The sequence below is a fragment of the Esox lucius genome, chromosome 9 (assembly GCF_011004845.1).
Source record: "Esox lucius isolate fEsoLuc1 chromosome 9, fEsoLuc1.pri, whole genome shotgun sequence".
In the NCBI taxonomy this organism is placed as follows: domain Eukaryota; kingdom Metazoa; phylum Chordata; class Actinopteri; order Esociformes; family Esocidae; genus Esox; species Esox lucius.
The window spans coordinates 19,554,753-19,574,287 of NC_047577.1; the positions used below are offsets into that span (position 1 = coordinate 19,554,753).

Genomic DNA, 19,535 nt, shown 5'->3' on the forward strand with positions numbered 1-19,535 from the left:
AATGCAGGTTTGCTGCACAGACAAACGAAGGCTGACAAACACACACCTGAAACTCCTGGTCCAGTTTCTTTTCGATCCAGTCGGTGACATGGGCCAGCGTGACCTCCCTCTCCCCTAGTTTAGGCCGGGCCTTCAGCTCTAGGTGAGGAGGACTCCTGAAGCCGTACCTAAAACAAAGTTCAAAACAAAGTCAACCAACAAACTCATCTGTCCACACTAGAGAAACTCATGACAGTAGATTCCCACTAAAACCACTCAGCACTGAATCACATTTGTTTTGGTGCGGTGTCATCAAATTCAAGCTAAAGGACGTCCTGAATAATAAAGTCACCCCAGCAGAGGGCTTGAGGAAATTGCAGAACGGTATAAAGTTGCACAAGAGGATGCCAACACGTGTTCATACCAATCAGCACTGGTGAATGTTCAGCTAGGTCATTATCTGTGTGAGAACTGTAAAGTGGCCACCCACGTATTGTATTCAGGTCCACTATTTTACAAAAAGCATAAAATCTTAGAAATGACTAGAGCCAGGCACAAGCACATACCAGTTTGACTTAGACAAACATGTTCTGAGAGCGGAAAAACATGATTGGTACAGGCAAACATCCAATTGAAATGGAGAGGAGGCGGTGCTCATGAACACTTTGTATTACATCAAGAAACATGCAATTCTGCTAACCTCATTCAGTGGTGAATTTTTAGACGAGACAATATTTACTTGCTTTTTTGATTCAGCTTGAAATGTTCATGAGCACCGACTCCTCTCCATTTTGAATGGGTGTTCGCTTGAAACAATCAATTTCTTGCTGCCCTCAGAACATGTTTGAGTCAAACTGTGCCAGGCACAACATTACATGGGCATGATCAAGGTGGGTCTATCAACCTTAACTACTGAAAAAAGTAATTACTGCATTCTCAGATCACCATTTTGTTTCGGAGGCGGCATCTACGTGCGCTATTAATTCTCGAACTTACCAATACAGAGGACGTAGATTCAAATGAGGTTATTCTAGATAGTGTTGAGATTTAGTGTGTTTATGACACAAATGGGTGGGTGACATGAAAACTGTTCATTTGATGTTTTAAATAAAATCCTACTGCAGACTTCTATTATCAAAAGGCCTTTTCTAATGGATGTTTCAACTAAACATGTAACAGGATTCAACGGTGTGACTGTTCGTAGTAGTGTGAACCCATTTCAGCTTGTTCAGGGGTGGACTATGGAATCTGAGCATTAACAATGAGATGAGATTGAGGTTGTGTAAGGAAAACCAGGCCCATAACCTCATGAACAAGACTATCTAATGCTGCAATAAATCATTGAATTACTCTCTCCCTTGACAAACGGGTTTGCGATAATTCTTTCAGCCACTATTCGAAACGGCCGATTTCTAACAACTGCTACATAATCACGACAAGGACCCACATTGTCCAAAATGGGTTAGGGTTGTCTGAACAACACAAAAAGCCATTTTCGGAAAGACAAGTTCAAATGGCAGAACTCAGGCTATTCCAACAGATGGGGTTATCTGAATTCCTGGAACTTAACTGATTTCGGGTCCACTATTGCTCACACTATATTCATGACTTTGAAAAGAATGTGAAGGACCGTAAACATTAAGCCTTAAAGACAATTTGTGCCGCACTGTACTTGACACTTGGACAAGAATCGGCACACTGGGCTGCCATGATGCAGCTACTACTGGTAGTGAACATACCATATCCTGTCAGAGGGCAGGGGTCAGATATATATGAAACTGTTCAGGACATACCATATCCTGTCAGAGGGCAGGGGTCAGATATATATGAACCAGTTCAGGACATACCATATCCTGTCAGAGGGCAGGGGTCAGATATATATGAAACAGTTCAGGACATACCATATCCTGTCAGAGGGCAGGGGTCAGATATATATGAAACAGTTCAGGACATACCATATCCTGTCAGTGGGTGGAGGCGGAATGTTGACGGCCAGCGTGCCGCGGAGCTCCTGTACCTCCACGGTGAGCAGAAGGGGTGTGTTTGACACCTCCTCCATCTTCTTTTTGATAAACTCTGTTTCCGTGGCCTTCTGGAAGTACTTGGACTTGGCGATTTTGTTCACAAAGCGCATGATCTTACTGGGCTGACGTCCTGCCATGTGTCTAACAGAGAGAAGAGGGATTAATGCCTGTACCCTAAAGGCACTTTCTCAATTTCAAAAAAAGTCTCAGAATTTCCTACACAATAGAGACAGAAAGGTTTCTTAGGGTAAATCAACAAGGTAAATTAAACGCAGGTAAACAGACTGCTCTTCATCTCACCCCTCTGCTCCAGGAATATCACCGGGGATCTCCGAAGTATCCTCTTCGTCTGAAGAGCCAGCACTGGATGACTCCTCGTCACTGTCGGCTAGGCAGTATGTCCGTGGTCTGTAGCTAACACACGCACACAGACGCGCGCACACACACAGACACACACAGACACACACAGAAACACATTACGCCAACTGTTTTCCAAGGGGGGGGGGTGAATAAAACGACACAGAAAACAGTACATTAACAGCAAAGCCTGCGTTCATACGGTCACAGAAATGCACATGCGTTTTCATTTGAATACAGACATTTAGTGTCGCGTTTGTCCACCAGGTCTCACTGAAGACACACACAAGTCAGGGAAGACATGAGACATAAGTGTGGAATATGGATGGAATCCCCTATGTTACCAGAGCGTAAACACAAATCAGAGTCTGTCCATAACGCACTTCAGATGAGCGTAGTTCCTCACATGCAGGCACAGTCTCACCACTTAATGAACGAACGCCAAGGACAAAATGGAGACCGGGGACGCCATGTATTGAAATCACCGCAAACCGACGTGAAATGGAATGACCGATGGAACCCCCACCCCGCCGAAAAGCTCAGGACTCACCAGGCGTCGGGCACATCCACACGTAAAGGTGCATCCAGGAACAGAGGGGGAAAACAGAAGAATGGAAGGAAAGGAGAAAGAGGCAGAGTACAGAGAAAAGGGTTAAAAGCTGTATGACAGCTAACCTCTGACCCCTGTGGGATGTGCATTCTCCCAGCGCGTCTTCAGAGGGACACGACAATGCTAACCCGTGACTAACTGCATTTGCCTCATTTAGCGGACTCTCCTGTCCACACTCTACTCACAGCATACATGAAAGCACCTTAAGCACTCCCCATGTATTCTCGTGTAACAGTGTCAAGCCGTTTAAGAGAAAAACTAAACCGTTGATTTAATTCGGAGATGTTCTCCTGCTCTTATAAACGTGTTAACTACGGACCGTCTTCCATTGCTGTCACCGAACTGAAATAGAGAAGAGCAGCTTCTACATGCAAAGCACATCCAAGTTATTCCCTAAACCCCACTGTTAAGTCAATCAGCGGCTGTTTGGGCAACCGACCTTCAGAGCAGTATTTTAAATGCTAAACCCCTATTCTGCGGTAAACAGTTCACAATCGTTGTGCGATTTGAGGGTGGGACAGCTCACCGAGACGCAGATTTAATTAGACCCCTAATTAGAGCTGATCATCAAAGCCGCCAAGTGCTTCCTTGGCGGGTTGGTCTAGCGAGTGTGGGTTCAGATCTGTTCCACTACTGTTCTTCTGCCTTTCCTTATTATTCTATCTACTAAAGAGAAGGAAAAAATACTGTCATATATATAGAAAATAAGGTGTGAACCCCACCCGCCCTTACCCCTCTTTGCCAGAGTCTCCCACGCGCAGGCCTTCTTCCTCCTTGCCCAGTCGGATCAGGTTCATCTTGGTCTCGAGGGTCATCAGGAAGGAACCGCTGTACGAGATCTCCAGGTCAAACCACAAGCCTGGATGGCGGAGCAAAGACGGACGCTGGTTAGTATGTGGGGGGGGGGGGGACAACAACACACATCATCCAGAGCGGCGATCACACATCCGTTGGCTATGAAAAGGTGACACTGACGTGGCCGCTCACTGAACGGAGCCACCGGCCGCCGTTCACACATCCTGCAGGAAGAGTGTGGACGGAGCAGAACCGTTAGTAGGGAATGGTGGGAACTTGACGGACTTGGAGAGGCCAGAAATGGACCTCGGCCCCCCATCCCTCTCTCAAACCTCCCTCTTCTCCACGGCAACACCTCCCTCCCTGCCTGAGAGTGGAATGAAACCCGGAGTGAGGGAGGAGAATGCGAGAGAGATCACAGGGCCCTTTGAAGGGAGGGGGAACAGTTGGACACCGTGCGATACTCCTCCTTGGGCTCCTTTGATGTCAGCGGGGAGCCACTCGCTGCATAAACATGGTGCTCTTCTGAAAGAGCCCTGCTAATCTGGGTTAGAGAAAGCCCTTATCAAGGCCCCAGTCCAACCCCCCCCCCCCCAGCCGAAAGGGGCTGTCCTGTTCTCCCCAACAGTCCAATGTGAACCTAACCGACAATAGTTGATTGCGCAGTCCAGGATGAGGGAGGGATTTAGATTATTTAAACCACTCTATACAGGACTCCAGGCCAAGGTCTATATGGCATAATCTGGATGGCGCAGCTGCACTGTGTGTGTGTCTCTGTCTGTGTGTGTCTCTGTGTGTGTGTGTGTGTCTGTGTCTCTGTGTGTGTGTGTGTGTCAGAGAGAGACACACACACACACACACACACACACACACACACACACACACACAGAGAGAGACACACACACACACACACACACACACACACACAGAGAGAGACACACACACACACACACACACACAGAGAGAGACACACACACACACACACACACACACACACACACAGAGAGAGACACACACACACACACACACACACACACACACAGAGACACACACACACACACACACACACACAGAGAGACACACACACACACACACAGAGAGACACACACACACACACACACACACACACACACACACAGAGACACACACACGCACACGCACACACACACAGAGACACACACAGAGAGAGACACACACAGAGAGAGACACACACAGAGAGAGACACACACAGAGAGAGACACACACAGAGAGAGACACACACACACAGAGAGACACACACACACACAGAGACACACACACACACAGAGACACACACACACACAGAGACACACACACACACAGAGACACACACACACACAGAGACACACAGAGACACACAGAGACACACAGAGACACACACACACACACACACACAGAGACACACACACACACACAGAGACACACACACACACAGAGACACACACACACACAGAGACACACACACAGAGAGAGACACACACACAGAGAGAGACACACACACAGAGAGAGACACACACACAGAGAGAGACACACACACAGAGAGAGACACACACACACACACACACACACACACACACACACACACACACACACACACACACACAGATTGGCCTTTTGATCAAACTATAACTTCATGTGATAGGCTGAAAGACTAATGGGTGTGGGGGAAAACATCTAAATAGTAACAACTGAGTGTCTGTGTAAATGTAGCCACAATCACCATTGTAGATCTATACTGACAAGCACAGTCTTACAGTCCCCCATTAGGTGGCACTCTAGGGTTAGTAAATGATAGAGCAGATGGAGACAGTGAGAGAGAAAGACAGATATAAAGACTGATAATAGAGAAAGATTTATAGAAGAGGTAAGGACAGATCAAGAAGGTAGATGGGGAGAAAGGGGGAGAGGGGGGAGCCAGACTTTTCCAACCAACACCCCAACTATCCCTCTCCCACAGGGGGAATGATGGGAATGCTGTGATTTAACGCAACAATCAATCGCACCCAAAAACTCCCTGAAATAGTGAACCTCATACATCCGCCAAGTAAACCGGGGACCGCAGGCGCAGTGCTGTCGTGCAGTAGAAGAACAGCGTTTCATCAGCGTCGCCAGGCAGCTTTGCACTGAGCTCCCTGGGTCGCCGGCTCAGGACAGGAACGAATCACGATCGGAGTCGAGAGCCCAGCGGGCGGTGACCAATGAACGTGGCTGACCTGTGGCCGCGCTGTTCCCGTAGCGTTCTGAGAAGAGCGGCACGCTGGGACGAATAGGAACTGGGCACGGGGGACAACAAGCAGCGTCACCGCCGGGCAAAGTCTCTCATGGAGAGAACGGGCTGGAGCAGCTGAACCTCGACGGGCCTGAACGCCAGCTTACACGCAATGATGCACCCAAACACCCCACCAGGCCCGGTCCGAGAGACAGGTGACCTCAAATAACGCGGCTGACTCTGGATTAGGGTGACGCAGGGAAAGACGCCTGGGCCCAACCAACTCTCACAAAAATTCAAAAATGTCACCACTTTTTTTTTTTTCTCAACACCTCCTCTGACTGCCAGTAGTCTCAATCAACAACTAAGTTAGTCTGTATCCTCACACCTTCACAGCCAACTATTAAAAAACGTTTCCTTCGGAATCTCATTTTGAAGACTGCTGGGATTTAAAACATTGCCTTATTTAAATGATAATGAGTTTAGTTTAACTGTGTGAAATGGTGTGTAAGGAAAAGGTAAGTGGGGTAAAACAGGGCCAATTCTTTAAAACCCTTAGGCCTTATCTTCTATTGGGATAAGATTCCCCTCGGAGGCAACTAACCCCATAGGGGGGCATCCTAAAAAATACACTTTATTAAATACAAATTCATCTGTCAACTGTAGCCATTTAGTTTACCTTATAATCCATTACCCTAAGCAGAGCTATCTTCAACACACACAAAAAATCTGTACACTTTTTTTGAGTCAGTAAATAGACATTTATCTCGGGGGGTGCCTGAGCCCAAACTACCCGATAGCAAATGTTCATTAGCATGTAAAGCTGAAGGTGTAAGAGGGGTTTCATTTAACATTACCAATCCAACTTTGCACACCACATTTCTGAGAATACGCTCGCGAAAACTAGATGCAACGCCATAAATGTGCAGGTCACTGGAATACTCCGCAGTTAGTGAGAGTTCAACTGGGAACCAAATCCCTAAATACTTATTGTGAAACTGTTATCCGAGCTGTGTCATATGATCATTCCTAAGAAGCATTCTGAGGCAGACTGACAGACCGCCAATGAGTGTTTCGCTGTGCCACATAGTTCAAATAAACGACCATATCGTTAATGACACCATGCATTGCAAAACAATCACATGGGTGGTCTCTTAGACAATTATTTTTTTTAAACATGGGGGGAAAAAATGCTAATTAACAACCCATAAAATGGGATTTTGGGTAAAATCCCACTGAAGTAAAGTGTACATGTGGCCCCTCCCAACATTCGGGCAGAGTTTTCCTATTTGATGCCTAAGGGCCGTATTCCAAGCAGTACTTCGGAGAGCAGTGGCTTAGAGAGTGTTCCCACAACTCGGATCCCACAGAACAGGTTCCCCTCTCAGCCGGGGCTGAAACACGTCCTTATTAAGTGTCGTGGGCGTGGGGTTAAACAAATGAGTGAACAGCGGGTGGAGCGGACTGATGGGGAACATCAGGGAGAAGAGAGATTCACAGGCAGTTGAGCCCAAAGGGGAAGACAAACACAGAGTACTGAGAAACTGGAAGAGAGTGAGAGAGAGTGAGAGAGAGAGAGAGAGAGTGAGAGAGGGAGGGAGAGTGAGAGAAGGAGAGAAGGGGAGAGACAGTTGTTCAAATGACGGTTTCTATATTTTAGATGTCTGTTATTATATCTTGTTTCCACATTTCCAGTGTAAACAAATGTTTCCTGTGCCACTAACGCCATTACAGTGAACTGAAAGGGACAAACAGCGAGGCAGACCGAGACAAACTCCCATATCAGTTAGGCCATGTTTGCAATCTGCAAGTAAAAGGGCAACCAGTGGAGAACAAAAAAAACATTGTGTAAATGCTAAAAATGAAAAATCTTTGTCATTCTTAGGCAGAACTATTCCCAAACTTTAACAGCACTACATTCAAGATGCCTTATCCATTTAAAATGTATGAGTAACATTGAATAATGCCCTTTGAACAGAAATTGCAATGAGAGACAGACACACACAGACAGACCGACACACACACACAGACCAACACAGACAGACAGACACACAGACAGACACAGGCACACAGACAGACACAGGCACACAGACAGACACAGGCACACAGACAGACAGACAGACAGGCACATCAGAGGAACTTATTTCCTCAGAAAATAAAGACCCCCAAGGAGTTTAAAATCAAATCAAACACTGATAATCTGCGGTATCTGTAAGGTGAAATACTGCAATGTGCAACCACAGCAGTACAATTTGTGACCTGTTGCCATATAAAAGGGTGACCAGTGGAGCACAAACAACATTGTGAAAGAAACCAATACCCATTTTATCATGTCATTCTCACTTGTAGCTATTTGCAAATTTTTTAATCACTGTGCATAAGTCTAAAATAATGACCAAAAAGACTTACCTTTAACCTGTGTTTAAAGTCTATTTAAAGTTGTAAACATTTTTACTTTTGGAATTTGGCTTTAGTTATTTATTACTGCCAATAAAAGCTATGTAAACAAATGTTTCCTATGAACTGAAATTAAATTGAGAGCGACAGAGACAACTGGGAACTGTATGAATGCCAGCAGATAATCATCATGTAGTGTACATTATGTATGAATGCCTTTCCAGGATGGGTTGGGATGCAGCCAATTACACTAGAATAAGCTTAAATAAGACGGGCCATTCAGTTTTGCTAAAGAAAAATGGCTAAAATATCCAGTTCCTAATTTACCTGTCATACGATCAACCAATCTAATTAGATTCTATTGCTACTAATATTTACAAATTAGGAACTAGAATGGTCGGCAAACCCATAGAAAATAAAATAATCCATGAGGAAAAACAACTACACTTATAAACTTATTGTAAAATGTATTGTTCAATACTATCATAAATGTGTATGAACATAAAGTGCATGTATTATAGCTGGAGAAAAAATACTTCATTTGAACAAAGTTGTAAAGGTATAATTTATTGACTTGCGTAGGTCGAAAGTATCGCAAAACAAATCGTCACAAAAAGACTTGCAATGTAGGATTTAAAATAATTCTACATAATCACATATAATTTCACTGCTATCCAACAAGTCAAACAGTCTTTTTTAATCCGAATAAGATAAATAATCCGAATAAATCAACAGAATACTCAATTAACAAAATACTTGTGACAGCTACTAGTACTACTGTCATATGTATGTATGCTACACAAAAAATGACTAGGTCCAAAACCCACGGGGACTGCCTCTGATAGATAGCTAGGAGTTACTGCTCCACTTCACCTCGTAAGCAATACAGCTTATAACTGGCAATACGATGCCTTGAGCCATATGAGCGGAAGCCCAAACGTGCTCTACAAACTGCAGCACGTTTGGACTGGGAAGCTGGTTGTGCAAATAACATGCAACCCTGGCCCCCGCCGGCGTAGCTCAGCCTGTATTTACTCAGCCCCTTTAGATAACCCAGCGACCCGCTCCACTGAGGACATAGTGCATTGGCTCACAGAGTACATTCCCCTTGACCGGCATGACGGCGTAAACAAGAGCTTAACTCGCAGCGTGTTACTTGATCAATCATTTTGCCAGCGGGTGATACTGAGTTGAGTTAACCCCACTGATATTACAGTGGGTCCCATTCTTCAGCTTGATGGTGTTGTTCTTAGCATACAACGCTTCTATTTTGAATGCTGCAGAAATCACAGACGCAGAACTCAGCCCCATCTGTTCTCTTGTCTATCCCTGATACATACCTATCATGTGATTGCCCTGACATTAGCTAGTGCGCGTGTAGCTGTCACTGGCTGATTGGCTGTCTAAGAGACTCCTGTCTGCAGTTTTAGTGTTATTATAATCCTCAATGTCAGTATTGTTCTCAGTGTCGTCTCATTTTCAGTATTGTTCTGTGTCGTCTCATTCTCAGTATTGTTCTCAGTGTCGTATCATTCTCAGTATTCCTAATGTTGTCTCATTGTCAGTATTCCTAACATGGTCTCATTTTCAGTAATCTTAACATGGTATCACTGGCAGTGTGGTCCTCAATGTCGTCTCATTGTCGGTCTTGTTCTCAATGTCGTCTCATTGTCGGTCTTGTTCTCAATGTCGTCTCATTGTCTGTATTGTTCTCAATGTTGTCTCACTGTCAGTATTCTTAATGTCGTCTCATTGTCGGTATTGTTCTCAATGTCGTCTCACTGTCTATTGTTCTCAACGTGGTCTCACTGTCGGTATTGTTCTCAACGTGGTCTCACTGTCAGTATTGTTCTCAATGTGGTCTCACTGTCAGTATTGTTCTCAATGTGGTCTCACTGTCAGTATTGTTCTCAATGTGGTCTCACTGTCAGTATTGTTCTCAATGTGGTCCCACTGTCAGTATTGTTCTCAATGTGGTCCCACTGTCAGTATTGTTCTCAATGTGGTCCCACTGTCAGTATTGTTCTCAATGTGGTCCCACTGTCAGTATTGTTCTCAATGTGGTCCCACTGTCAGTATTGTTCTCAATGTGGTCTCACTGTCAGTATTGTTCTCAATGTGGTCCCACTGTCAGTATTGTTCTCAATGTGGTCCCACTGTCAGTATTGTTCTCAATGTTGTCTCACTGTCAGTATTGTTCTCAATGTGGTCCCACTGTCAGTATTGTTCTCAATGTGGTCCCACTGTCAGTATTGTTCTCAATGTGGTCCCACTGTCAGTATTGTTCTCAATGTTGTCTCACTGTCAGTATTGTTCTCAATGTGGTCTCACTGTCAGTATTGTTCTCAGTGTTGTTCTCTCAGTACGGTTCCTCCACTCTACTCCTTAAAGAGGGTAAAGGCTGGGCACAGCACAACTCTAAAGGATCGCCCTGCTGGCCATGCAATGGAGGGGAAGAACTGAGTGTAACACCACCCTGCTGATAGCACATTTCATTGTGTACAATGCACTGTGTTACAATCCACTGGCATTCCACATAACCATGACAATCTCAACACCTCTTCATGTTGGCTCACAAAGACCTGGTTTATGAGCGCTACAGCCAGTAGCTGACAGACCCAGTCTGGGGTTTTTACCTTGGTGGTCCACTGAGGGCTTAGAGGCGCTGAGGATTCTGGGAGTGGACACGCCCATGTCCAGCTCCGTCAGGGTGAGCTCGTTCATGAAGTAGGGGAGCTGGAGGAGAAACACACAGTCAGGGTGAGGTTGCCACAAACGCACGCGCTCACACAAAAACACATTTGTCCACTCACTCGACTTCCGCACCAGAATAACGGCAGACAGCACTGAGAAACACGGGGCAGAGCAACAAAGGCCTGGGACAAACCCAGAAGATGAAACAAAGGGGATAATCCAAAAATCTCGATCAAGAACAGTGATGGAGGGTGGCGGTTTCTTCCTGTCTGAACTCAGTGGGCAGCCTCTGGGTCCTGGGGCTGAGCTGCGCAGTGGAGCCGGGTGACATTTAGAGTTGCTCTGTGTGTGGGTGTGTTTGGCATATTCATGCAGGGACGTATAATGCAGCTCTCTCTTTCGCTCTCACACGCTCCGCGACATCACTTGCTCTCTCTGCTATTTCCTAGCGGAGCCTCATAAACCTGTCTCTTACAATCTTCTTCATCCCTCAATTCCTGTTTCCATTTTCATCCTTCTGTTAGCACTGTCGAATTCAGACAAATGCCTGAATGGGGACAGCTACAGCGGTTCAGAAACGCTCCATTACACATAGGTCATAGGCGAAAGGTCAAAGGCACCCACCCGGATCTTGCTGAGTTTCATCTGGATCTTCTTGGAGACCACGTCTGCCCAGTAGGGCTCGCCCAGGAAGTCCCAGGCCACGCGGCCAATCACAGAGTTCACCCAGGCCACAGGCTCCTCCTCCCCCCGTGCCACCACGAAACCAATGCTGCTGCTGCTGCTCGGCAACTGGATGCGGGGGACAGAGCACAAAGTGGAACCAAACGAAAGATAGTACTCCATAATATAACGTGCAATTAATTAACAAAGTACCGACCAATGATGAGAAAAGAGGTATGAATTTAACAGTACAGCACAAAACAATAAGAAAAAGACAGATATTCAGGTGGGCGATACCTTCTTGCCCGCCCCAGGGCTACTCTGGGGGCTCTGGATCACGGGATTGGCCGCAGCGACGGGGGTGGCAGTAGAGGCGGCATTCTCAGGGGGCACGAGGGTGGCCATGTAGACGTTGTAGTCCAGCAGGGGTTTTGGCTTGAGGGCGGCGCCCGCCGTGGGGTCCCTGCTCCAGGGCTGTGAGCCGAGCGCCTCGTCCAGACTGCCCCGGCTACTGCTGCGGCTGTGCGAGCTCAGGGCTGAAAGGGGTCAGAGGTCAGAAAGGAGAGAGCAAGGAGTTGGTCACTTCAGGAAATCCTTGTTTTATAGTTTATGATTATGGTTTTCCATGAGTTTCCAGGAAAAGGAAGAAAAAAGGGATTTGTTGAACGTTACGGTGATTTCATATATTAAAAAAAGAATAGTTTGGGGGGAGGCACGTGGATGATGGCCTTGAAGACAGAAACAATCAGATACCATTTCCGCGTAAATCCTAATCCGCCTCCTTTTCAAAAGAAATCTAACATAACCGCCCCACCCTATTTGGCTGTTGCTCCGCCCACCTTCCCGCCAGTGCAGTTTCGAGTGGATTCATTGAATCTAACATTTCCCGACTGACACACCTGGACGTATGCGAAGGGATGTTTGCAACTGACTGAACTGGAAGGGGTGCGTATGCGAGCCACTGGTCCACCCCGACGCCACCTCTCACCTGTCTTACTCCCCTGTTGACTGATCGCTGCCTTTGTCTCCGTCTTCACCGGCTTGGAGGCCAGCAAGAGTCGGCGGTACCACTCCTCCTTCTCCCTCCCCGTCCGCCCGAACAGGTAGAGGGTGAGCTCTGGACAGCAGGGCCGTTTGGTCTCGTCCCCCTCACCGGCGGCCGCGGTCCCTGGGTCGGCCGGGTCGCTGGGGTCGCCCTCGGCCTTGGACATGAAGTCGTCCTGCTTAGCCAGCTCAATGCAGATGGGGTACTTCTTGTTCCACACTCGCTTCCTGGCCAGGCTCTGGGGCACCAAATAGATCTGAAGGGGGAATGATGATTTGGTATGATAGAAAATGGAAGTGATGTCTAACCAGTTAATTAAGGCTGAGCGCCGTATAGAAAGCGAATCATAAAGCCGATGGTGGTAAAAATAAAAAAATAAAAACACACCAACAATGCAGAGACATTTCCTTCGCCCCCCACACGCACCTTGCTGTTGGTGAGGTCGTATATCTTCTGGCTGATGTAGGTGACGTCTGGCTTGGGTTCGTTGTGCGTGGCCCGCCGGGCGATGTTGTGGTTGGGTTTGGACAGACGCAGGACGGAGCCCTCCAGGCGGACGAACACGGAGTGCGTAAGGGTGGCGTGGTACGTCTCCGGGTCATAGTTCATGATCTCGTTCATCCAGCTCTGTGGTTACGACATCAGTTAGGTCGACCACTTCATAAAACCTGAAGGCGTCTGTGTGTCATGCAATAACCTCTTATTTGTGCAGAACTGACCTCATAGGCACTTCACTGGAAATGAATACAAAACGCACCAACTTTTGGTTCCATCGACGTTTAGAAACCAAATCATGATCTGAAATTGGAGGGGTGGAGCTCCCCCCTAGAGCTAACTATCAGGTAGGCCCCAAAAATATTTACAGATTATATTTCCCCTCCTGAATGATTGTTTTCAAAAAAAGAGAACTCCTGCACCCCTCCCATGTCCAGCACTGTGTAGGCCAGGTTCCAACTACAAAGAGAACTCCTGCACCCCTCCCATGTCCAGCACTGTGTAGGCCAGGTTCCAACTATAAAGGTGGTGAGCAAATACACCTGCCAATCAGATCAGGGGAGTGGTAATCAAGTCTTAATCCTATGAAGGTAAATTACAGCAGACACATTTGGAACCTTACTTGCAAGGAGAGAGAGTGGAGCTCCTCATTTCAGTTTTCACCCTAATCCTCCCTCCATTCCCAACACGTATGAACATTGAATATAGAAATCCAGCGTTAAGACTTTAGTTTTGGGTTAACAGCAATTATAGGACGATTTTTAATATGGCTTCACCTTCAAAACAAAGATTACACGCTTGTTATAATACAAACAAGAGCTGTTAAAACTACAAATCCACAGATTGACCTCAAGCCTCAGTGATCCACACTGTGCGGTAGGTATAAAGAAGATGAAGCAACCAGGTGGTCGGGGGCCATAAATCTTTGAACTGGGCCCAGGACATAATGGGACGTCAGATGCAATAATTCCCACCTCCTGATTTATGTCTATGGTCTGAACCCTAGTTTCAAATGTTGCCAAATTTTAAACTTGTGCTTATAGTTTACATTATTTAATTCTACCACATTAACATAAATATTGCACTCGTGGCTCAGCCTTGGCCCACTAATAAAATCATCTAAATTATGAGATTTTACTTCAGTCCCGGTTGCTTGAAGCGGCAACAGCGAAGCCGGCCCAGCTACCTAGAAAAAGGCTGTAAACTCAAGAGCGTTGTAAAATGGAGTGACCTGCTTCCACGCCTCCAGGCTCATCCCCTCAGACAGTCCCTAGCGCTTTGCCATCCCAGACACATAAGTCTCCAGCAGGACACTTGATACAGATGAGCCTACTGTTACAGCAGCCGGTCGATAGTATGAAGAGAGAGTTGGGAAACGAGAGATTCAGGGGAGGAAGTTGAACACTTATACATGCAAAAAGCACTATGATGTCAAAAAACAGAAACACACCAAACACAATGCGAGAGAAGGGAGAGGACACATCACAATCTTATACCAAGCCCCAGTCGAAACACTGTCTGCAAAATGTCAGTTCACCACCGTGTGACTGACAAGGCCAGGCCCAGGATAGTATGGCCAGTATAGTTTGTTGTACCGGCCCTTCGGTTCACTTCAAGTTTTGTGGAAAACCTTTTTGCTGTCATTTGTAACACAGACGTGGTTATATTAAGTGCATGAAACACTCAAATGTTCAGCACTGCCACACTTTCATGCTCAGTTGTTCTTTACTTGGTAAACTCAAGCCCTCTGAATGACTCCTTAATTGCAGTGCACGTTACATAGAACTGCAATTTCCAATACATGCTAGCCAGTTAGCTTACATAAAAATACACACAATACTGGTGTGGGTGAAGTTATATAGACAGGTATACTAAAAGGTTTGCTATCCATTTAGCTGTTCTAACTAGCTTGCCTGCTAGTAACAAGCAACATTTACAAGCAGCATTTACAAGCTGCCCTAACGGTCAAGTGTGCATATTGCCTTTGATAATTACATAGATTTGCTTTTACATAGTGACATGGCCTTTGATAAAACATAATTTAAAGATCAGAATGTATCTGGTTTTGTAGATGCAACCCTGGTGGCAGTCTACAATGACATGGCTCAAATCACAGAAACCCAATGGGGTGTGTCTGGTATGTAGGTCACAAGTAGGTAGAAAATGTTGCTTCTCAGAAAGAGAATCAATCTTTCATCAAACCCAAACCAGGAAAGACTCATGCATGTTGTTGATCTTAGTTCCTAATGCATGTGCAGTTGAAGATGGTGTGTAGCCCTCTTTGGATGCTAATGTTATCATCAGCATTCTAGCACGTGCAGGGCAAGGAGTGAACCGCTTTCATAGACCATAATAGTGAACCTGCCTTAATCCCCATAAACTGAGTGGCAAAATATGATACTGGTTCTTTTCGCATTTCTCCACTCATTTATCACAAAGAATTTTAGAAGAGCTTCAAAAAAGGCTTTTTATAGGGGTATTCCGGCTCAGTGTTTTCATAACTGTGTAAATTTTGTCAGGGCAAGGTGATGTTTGTCAACATATGTCCTACAATAACTTCTACAAAAAAAATCTCTGCTTATATTTACCCAATATTAATAAAGGCAATCAAAATCCCGAGGTGGCGTAAGCCAACACGAAACAAAGACCTTATTGGAAGTGGATCTAGAAATCCCCCATGGAAGAAATTTATGTTATAAGAATGGAAAGAGGCAATTTCCTAATTTTGACACAAGGTTTTACATGACTCATAATATTTCAGTCTATTATGACATCAATCCAGCATTGACATTATTTGGATAAGGGCCATGGGTGATCACCAAGGCGATACAGCCTGACCGGTTAGTTCCTGTCTAGGGTCACAGACTGGCAAGCAATGGGTATTAGTTTATTAGCACTGAACAAAGATTATGCAAACATACTAAGATAGATCCAGTCTTTGTCAGTCTGATCCACTTCAGCCCTATTGTTTAGTGTTAACGTCACTCACTGCCTGGCAGGCAGCGCCTTGTGCAACGTACCTCTGGTAATTGTCCATTCACTCCAGCTAAGGAGAGTGCGGTCAACTAGATGTCAAGCTTTGCCCTCTGACATGAAAACAGCTTTAGTCAAAGTGGGGGCAATCCCATCTGAAGTTCTAATATTTCTCAGAATGTTGCTAAATGTGGGCTGTCACAACAATCCTTCGGCATTTAGCTACTTGAAAAACTAGTCAAAAAAACTAAAAGGGACTTTCCAACGTGATATTAGAAGGTTTCACACCCCCAAAGTGGTCTATGGGCCAAGACTTACTATTGTTAACAAGCCAAGATTCAGACGTGTTTCAAACTTAAATCAAGAGTGATGTTCTAAAAGCTTTTAGAAATTTAGTTTGGGATTTCTTAAAAAGCTAGAAACTTCACAAATGTTACAAGCCTTGTGTAGATGAGAATTAGATTAGATAACATTTAATTTGAATGTACTTTAGGTACAGTACATTAGGCACAGTAGGGGCCTAAGGACACAACTAGATGGAGTTAAGAATAGGCCACAAGGCAGCTGTGTCTCACTGATGTGATACTAGTATTGGCAAATCTCAATCCTTCACAGATAACGAGAAACCTGATAATTAGCTAATGCTAACGATATGACCATATGGATCTTTAAACGTATTGCTGTTAATCAGCTAATTAACCATTGGTTAGAACATCATGTAATTAACAAAGAGACCAAGACTAAACATTTAGCATTTCTCATCCACCTCGCTAACACAAACCCTGAATGTAGCTCCTCACCTTGAAGATGCCTGGCTCCTTGATGTCCAACCTAGCAGGGCTCCACAACTCCCCGTGGCGTCTGGGATGTCTAAGGCTGTGGCCAGATGGTTTGGGTCCAGCCAACCACACCACAGCTACAGCCAACATGAACCCCAGGGCCACTCCGGTGAACATTCCACTGACGTAGGTGGGAAGAGGCAACACAAAGAATCCATAGACCAGTACTGTGAGGAATATTAAGGTATAGTGCGGAACGCTTGGTGAGGGGACACCTTCCTCGGACTCGTCCCCGCTGCAGAGCTCCGTGCTGCCGCTGGGCGGCCGTCTGACACGGCCGCCCGAGTGGTCCATTCGCTCCACACTATCTTCCTCGGTTTCCTCAAAGTCCTCACTAGACAGGATGCAAAAGTCATCTTCCTCCAGTTTGGCCAGGGCCGACATGGAGCACTTGTCCAGGCCGAGAGAGGCGGAAATAGAGGAGTACATTTTGGGACTTCTGGTACGACTGGTTTCGGCGGAGGGGTTTGGCGAGCCGGCGGATGTGGCAGTTTCATCAGACTCCCAGTCGCAATCGGCGTCTTCCTCCTTGATGGTGTAGCTGTTGTTGTTGCTCTCTGGTTGGACGCTGTTGAAGGAGGCAAGGTTGGTGAGCTCTGAAGCACTGGATGAGAGCGCTTTGGTCCTGAACGGACTACTTCCGACGCCTCCACTCTCGTCTCCCATGATCTTGTTGAATAACTGTAGAGGCTCATAGATGGCTTCAGAGAAACGCCGCTTGGTGTCTTCGATGCTGGCCTCCACGGACGCCTTGAAATTGCGGCTGTCTGGGGAGGTGAGCGGTGAGGATGGGGCGGTCTTTGAGTCACCGCCGGAAACGACCCCCACCGGTATGCGGCACTGAGTGAACTGCTTGAAAAGGTGCAGGTTGAGGCGGGAGTCCGAGCCACGGTATGGCGAGGCGGAGTCCTGGGAAGTGTCGGAGGAAAGTGACTTGACCAGGGTCTTCATCAGGTGGCGGTGGCGCACAGAAGCAGGGGCGGCTGTGGACACGGAGACGATCTCAGAAGGTTCCACAATGTCTGAGGATAAAGACTTGACCAAGCCGAAGAAAGGTTTGTCACTCAACTTGGAGGTAGTGGAGGAAGAAAGAGCTGAGAAGGGCGTGCTAGAGGTGAAAGCGCTGGGAGTAGCTAAACTCTTCTGTTCAGGGGCTAAGGCGAAGGAACTTTTCCTCTCCGTTGAGGTTGACACGGACAGAACTGCAGCCTCGGCCTCAGGGTCCATCCCTGCTCCCTCGAGGATGAGCTCCTCGCTGGCCTCAAGGGCCGTCACGACACCCGGGTCCTCTTTAACATTGGGAGGAGAAGAGACGGCCATCCCATAGAGATTTTCCTCCTCCTCTTCCTCCTCTTTGCCCAGGGCCGAGAAGTGGATAGTGATGGACTCCCGGGATAGTGACCCTTGGACGTGGAGCTTGGGCACGGCTGGTGGCCGTGATGCCGACGGGGGAGGAGCTTTGGCTTTGTCTGCATGGCTGATGGAGCGCCGGCTGGTCATCGCAGTGCTCCCGCTGGGTCACAGCCTGGGGAGGGAGATGCAAAGGTCACATTCCTATGCTGTAACAATACTATAAGAACTTTTGACTACAGATAGTGGAGGTTTATGCTCTCCCCAAATATGAACACTTACAGGGGAACATGGTAAGACCCACATCTGCCCAAACTCTATCATTCTCAAACTGCCAAAACCGCAGCCAAGAACAAAGAATGGGTTTCAAGGGGCATTTCACCCTGGGGGACCATTAATTGGTCTATATCATGTTTGGAGGATCGAGGTTGGTAAGATTAGTTTTACACATAATTGGCCAGATGGGAATGACCTTGTGCGCTAAACGATACTCTATTGCATCAGAACATGTACTGGAAATGTTTTGTTTCATTTTGCAAAGCCATATTATACAGACCATGCTACTAGTCATTTTTTGTGTACTCGCACTTGTCCTTGTTTGATAGAGCAATTGGATGTCTTCCAGAGATGATCCTGTCAACAGACACTATATACTGATAAATGTACAAGGTGTCAACATTTCTCCAGACACGCTGAAGGCCTAGCGCTGTTGATCCTAGATTTTCTTAGTATTATGAAACCGCAGGTCAAGGCGGTTTAACGGTTGTCGAATAAGCGCAATACTAACATTAACGCTCCTTCCAAAGGCTGTGTGCTTTCTCAGCTGTACATCCTGTATGGCTGGGGTATTCAAATCTTACCCTACGAGGGCCAGAGCCTGCTGATTTTCTTCTACCAGATCATGAATTGCACCAATTAGTTGTCCCAGGTTGATCTCTGATTAGGGGGTTGCAATGAAAGAAATGGAGTGGAACTGGCTTCAAGGGCGAGATTTGAAAACCCCTACCATAGATATTTTAAGGTTTATAAAATGTTGTTGTCTTTTATGGAATGCATTAACTATGTACCATTTGTGGTTATGGAAATG

At 46.2% G+C, this 19,535-nt stretch overlaps 1 protein-coding gene across 3 annotated transcripts in view; it reads right to left on the minus strand.

Annotated features, from left to right (window-relative positions):
* LOC105021561 (testis-expressed protein 2) overlaps positions 1–19,535 on the minus strand; it is a 45,112-nt gene that overhangs the window by 3,436 nt on the left and 22,141 nt on the right. For 2 of the 3 annotated variants that reach the window (XM_020049818.3, XM_010889326.4), the window contains 10 exons: positions 17,060–18,623; positions 13,218–13,418; positions 12,735–13,047; positions 12,044–12,282; positions 11,708–11,875; positions 11,026–11,125; positions 3,703–3,829; positions 2,304–2,417; positions 1,935–2,144; positions 47–167 (listed from right to left, as the gene is read on the minus strand). In XM_020049818.3, the coding sequence (XP_019905377.2) occupies positions 47–167; positions 1,935–2,144; positions 2,304–2,417; positions 3,703–3,829; positions 11,026–11,125; positions 11,708–11,875; positions 12,044–12,282; positions 12,735–13,047; positions 13,218–13,418; positions 17,060–18,598 (3,132 nt within the window). In that variant the 5' untranslated portion in view covers positions 18,599–18,623. The remainder of the gene's footprint in view (positions 1–46; positions 168–1,934; positions 2,145–2,303; positions 2,418–3,702; positions 3,830–11,025; positions 11,126–11,707; positions 11,876–12,043; positions 12,283–12,734; positions 13,048–13,217; positions 13,419–17,059; positions 18,624–19,535) is intronic. The other variant, XM_034294118.1, reaches the window with a different exon arrangement.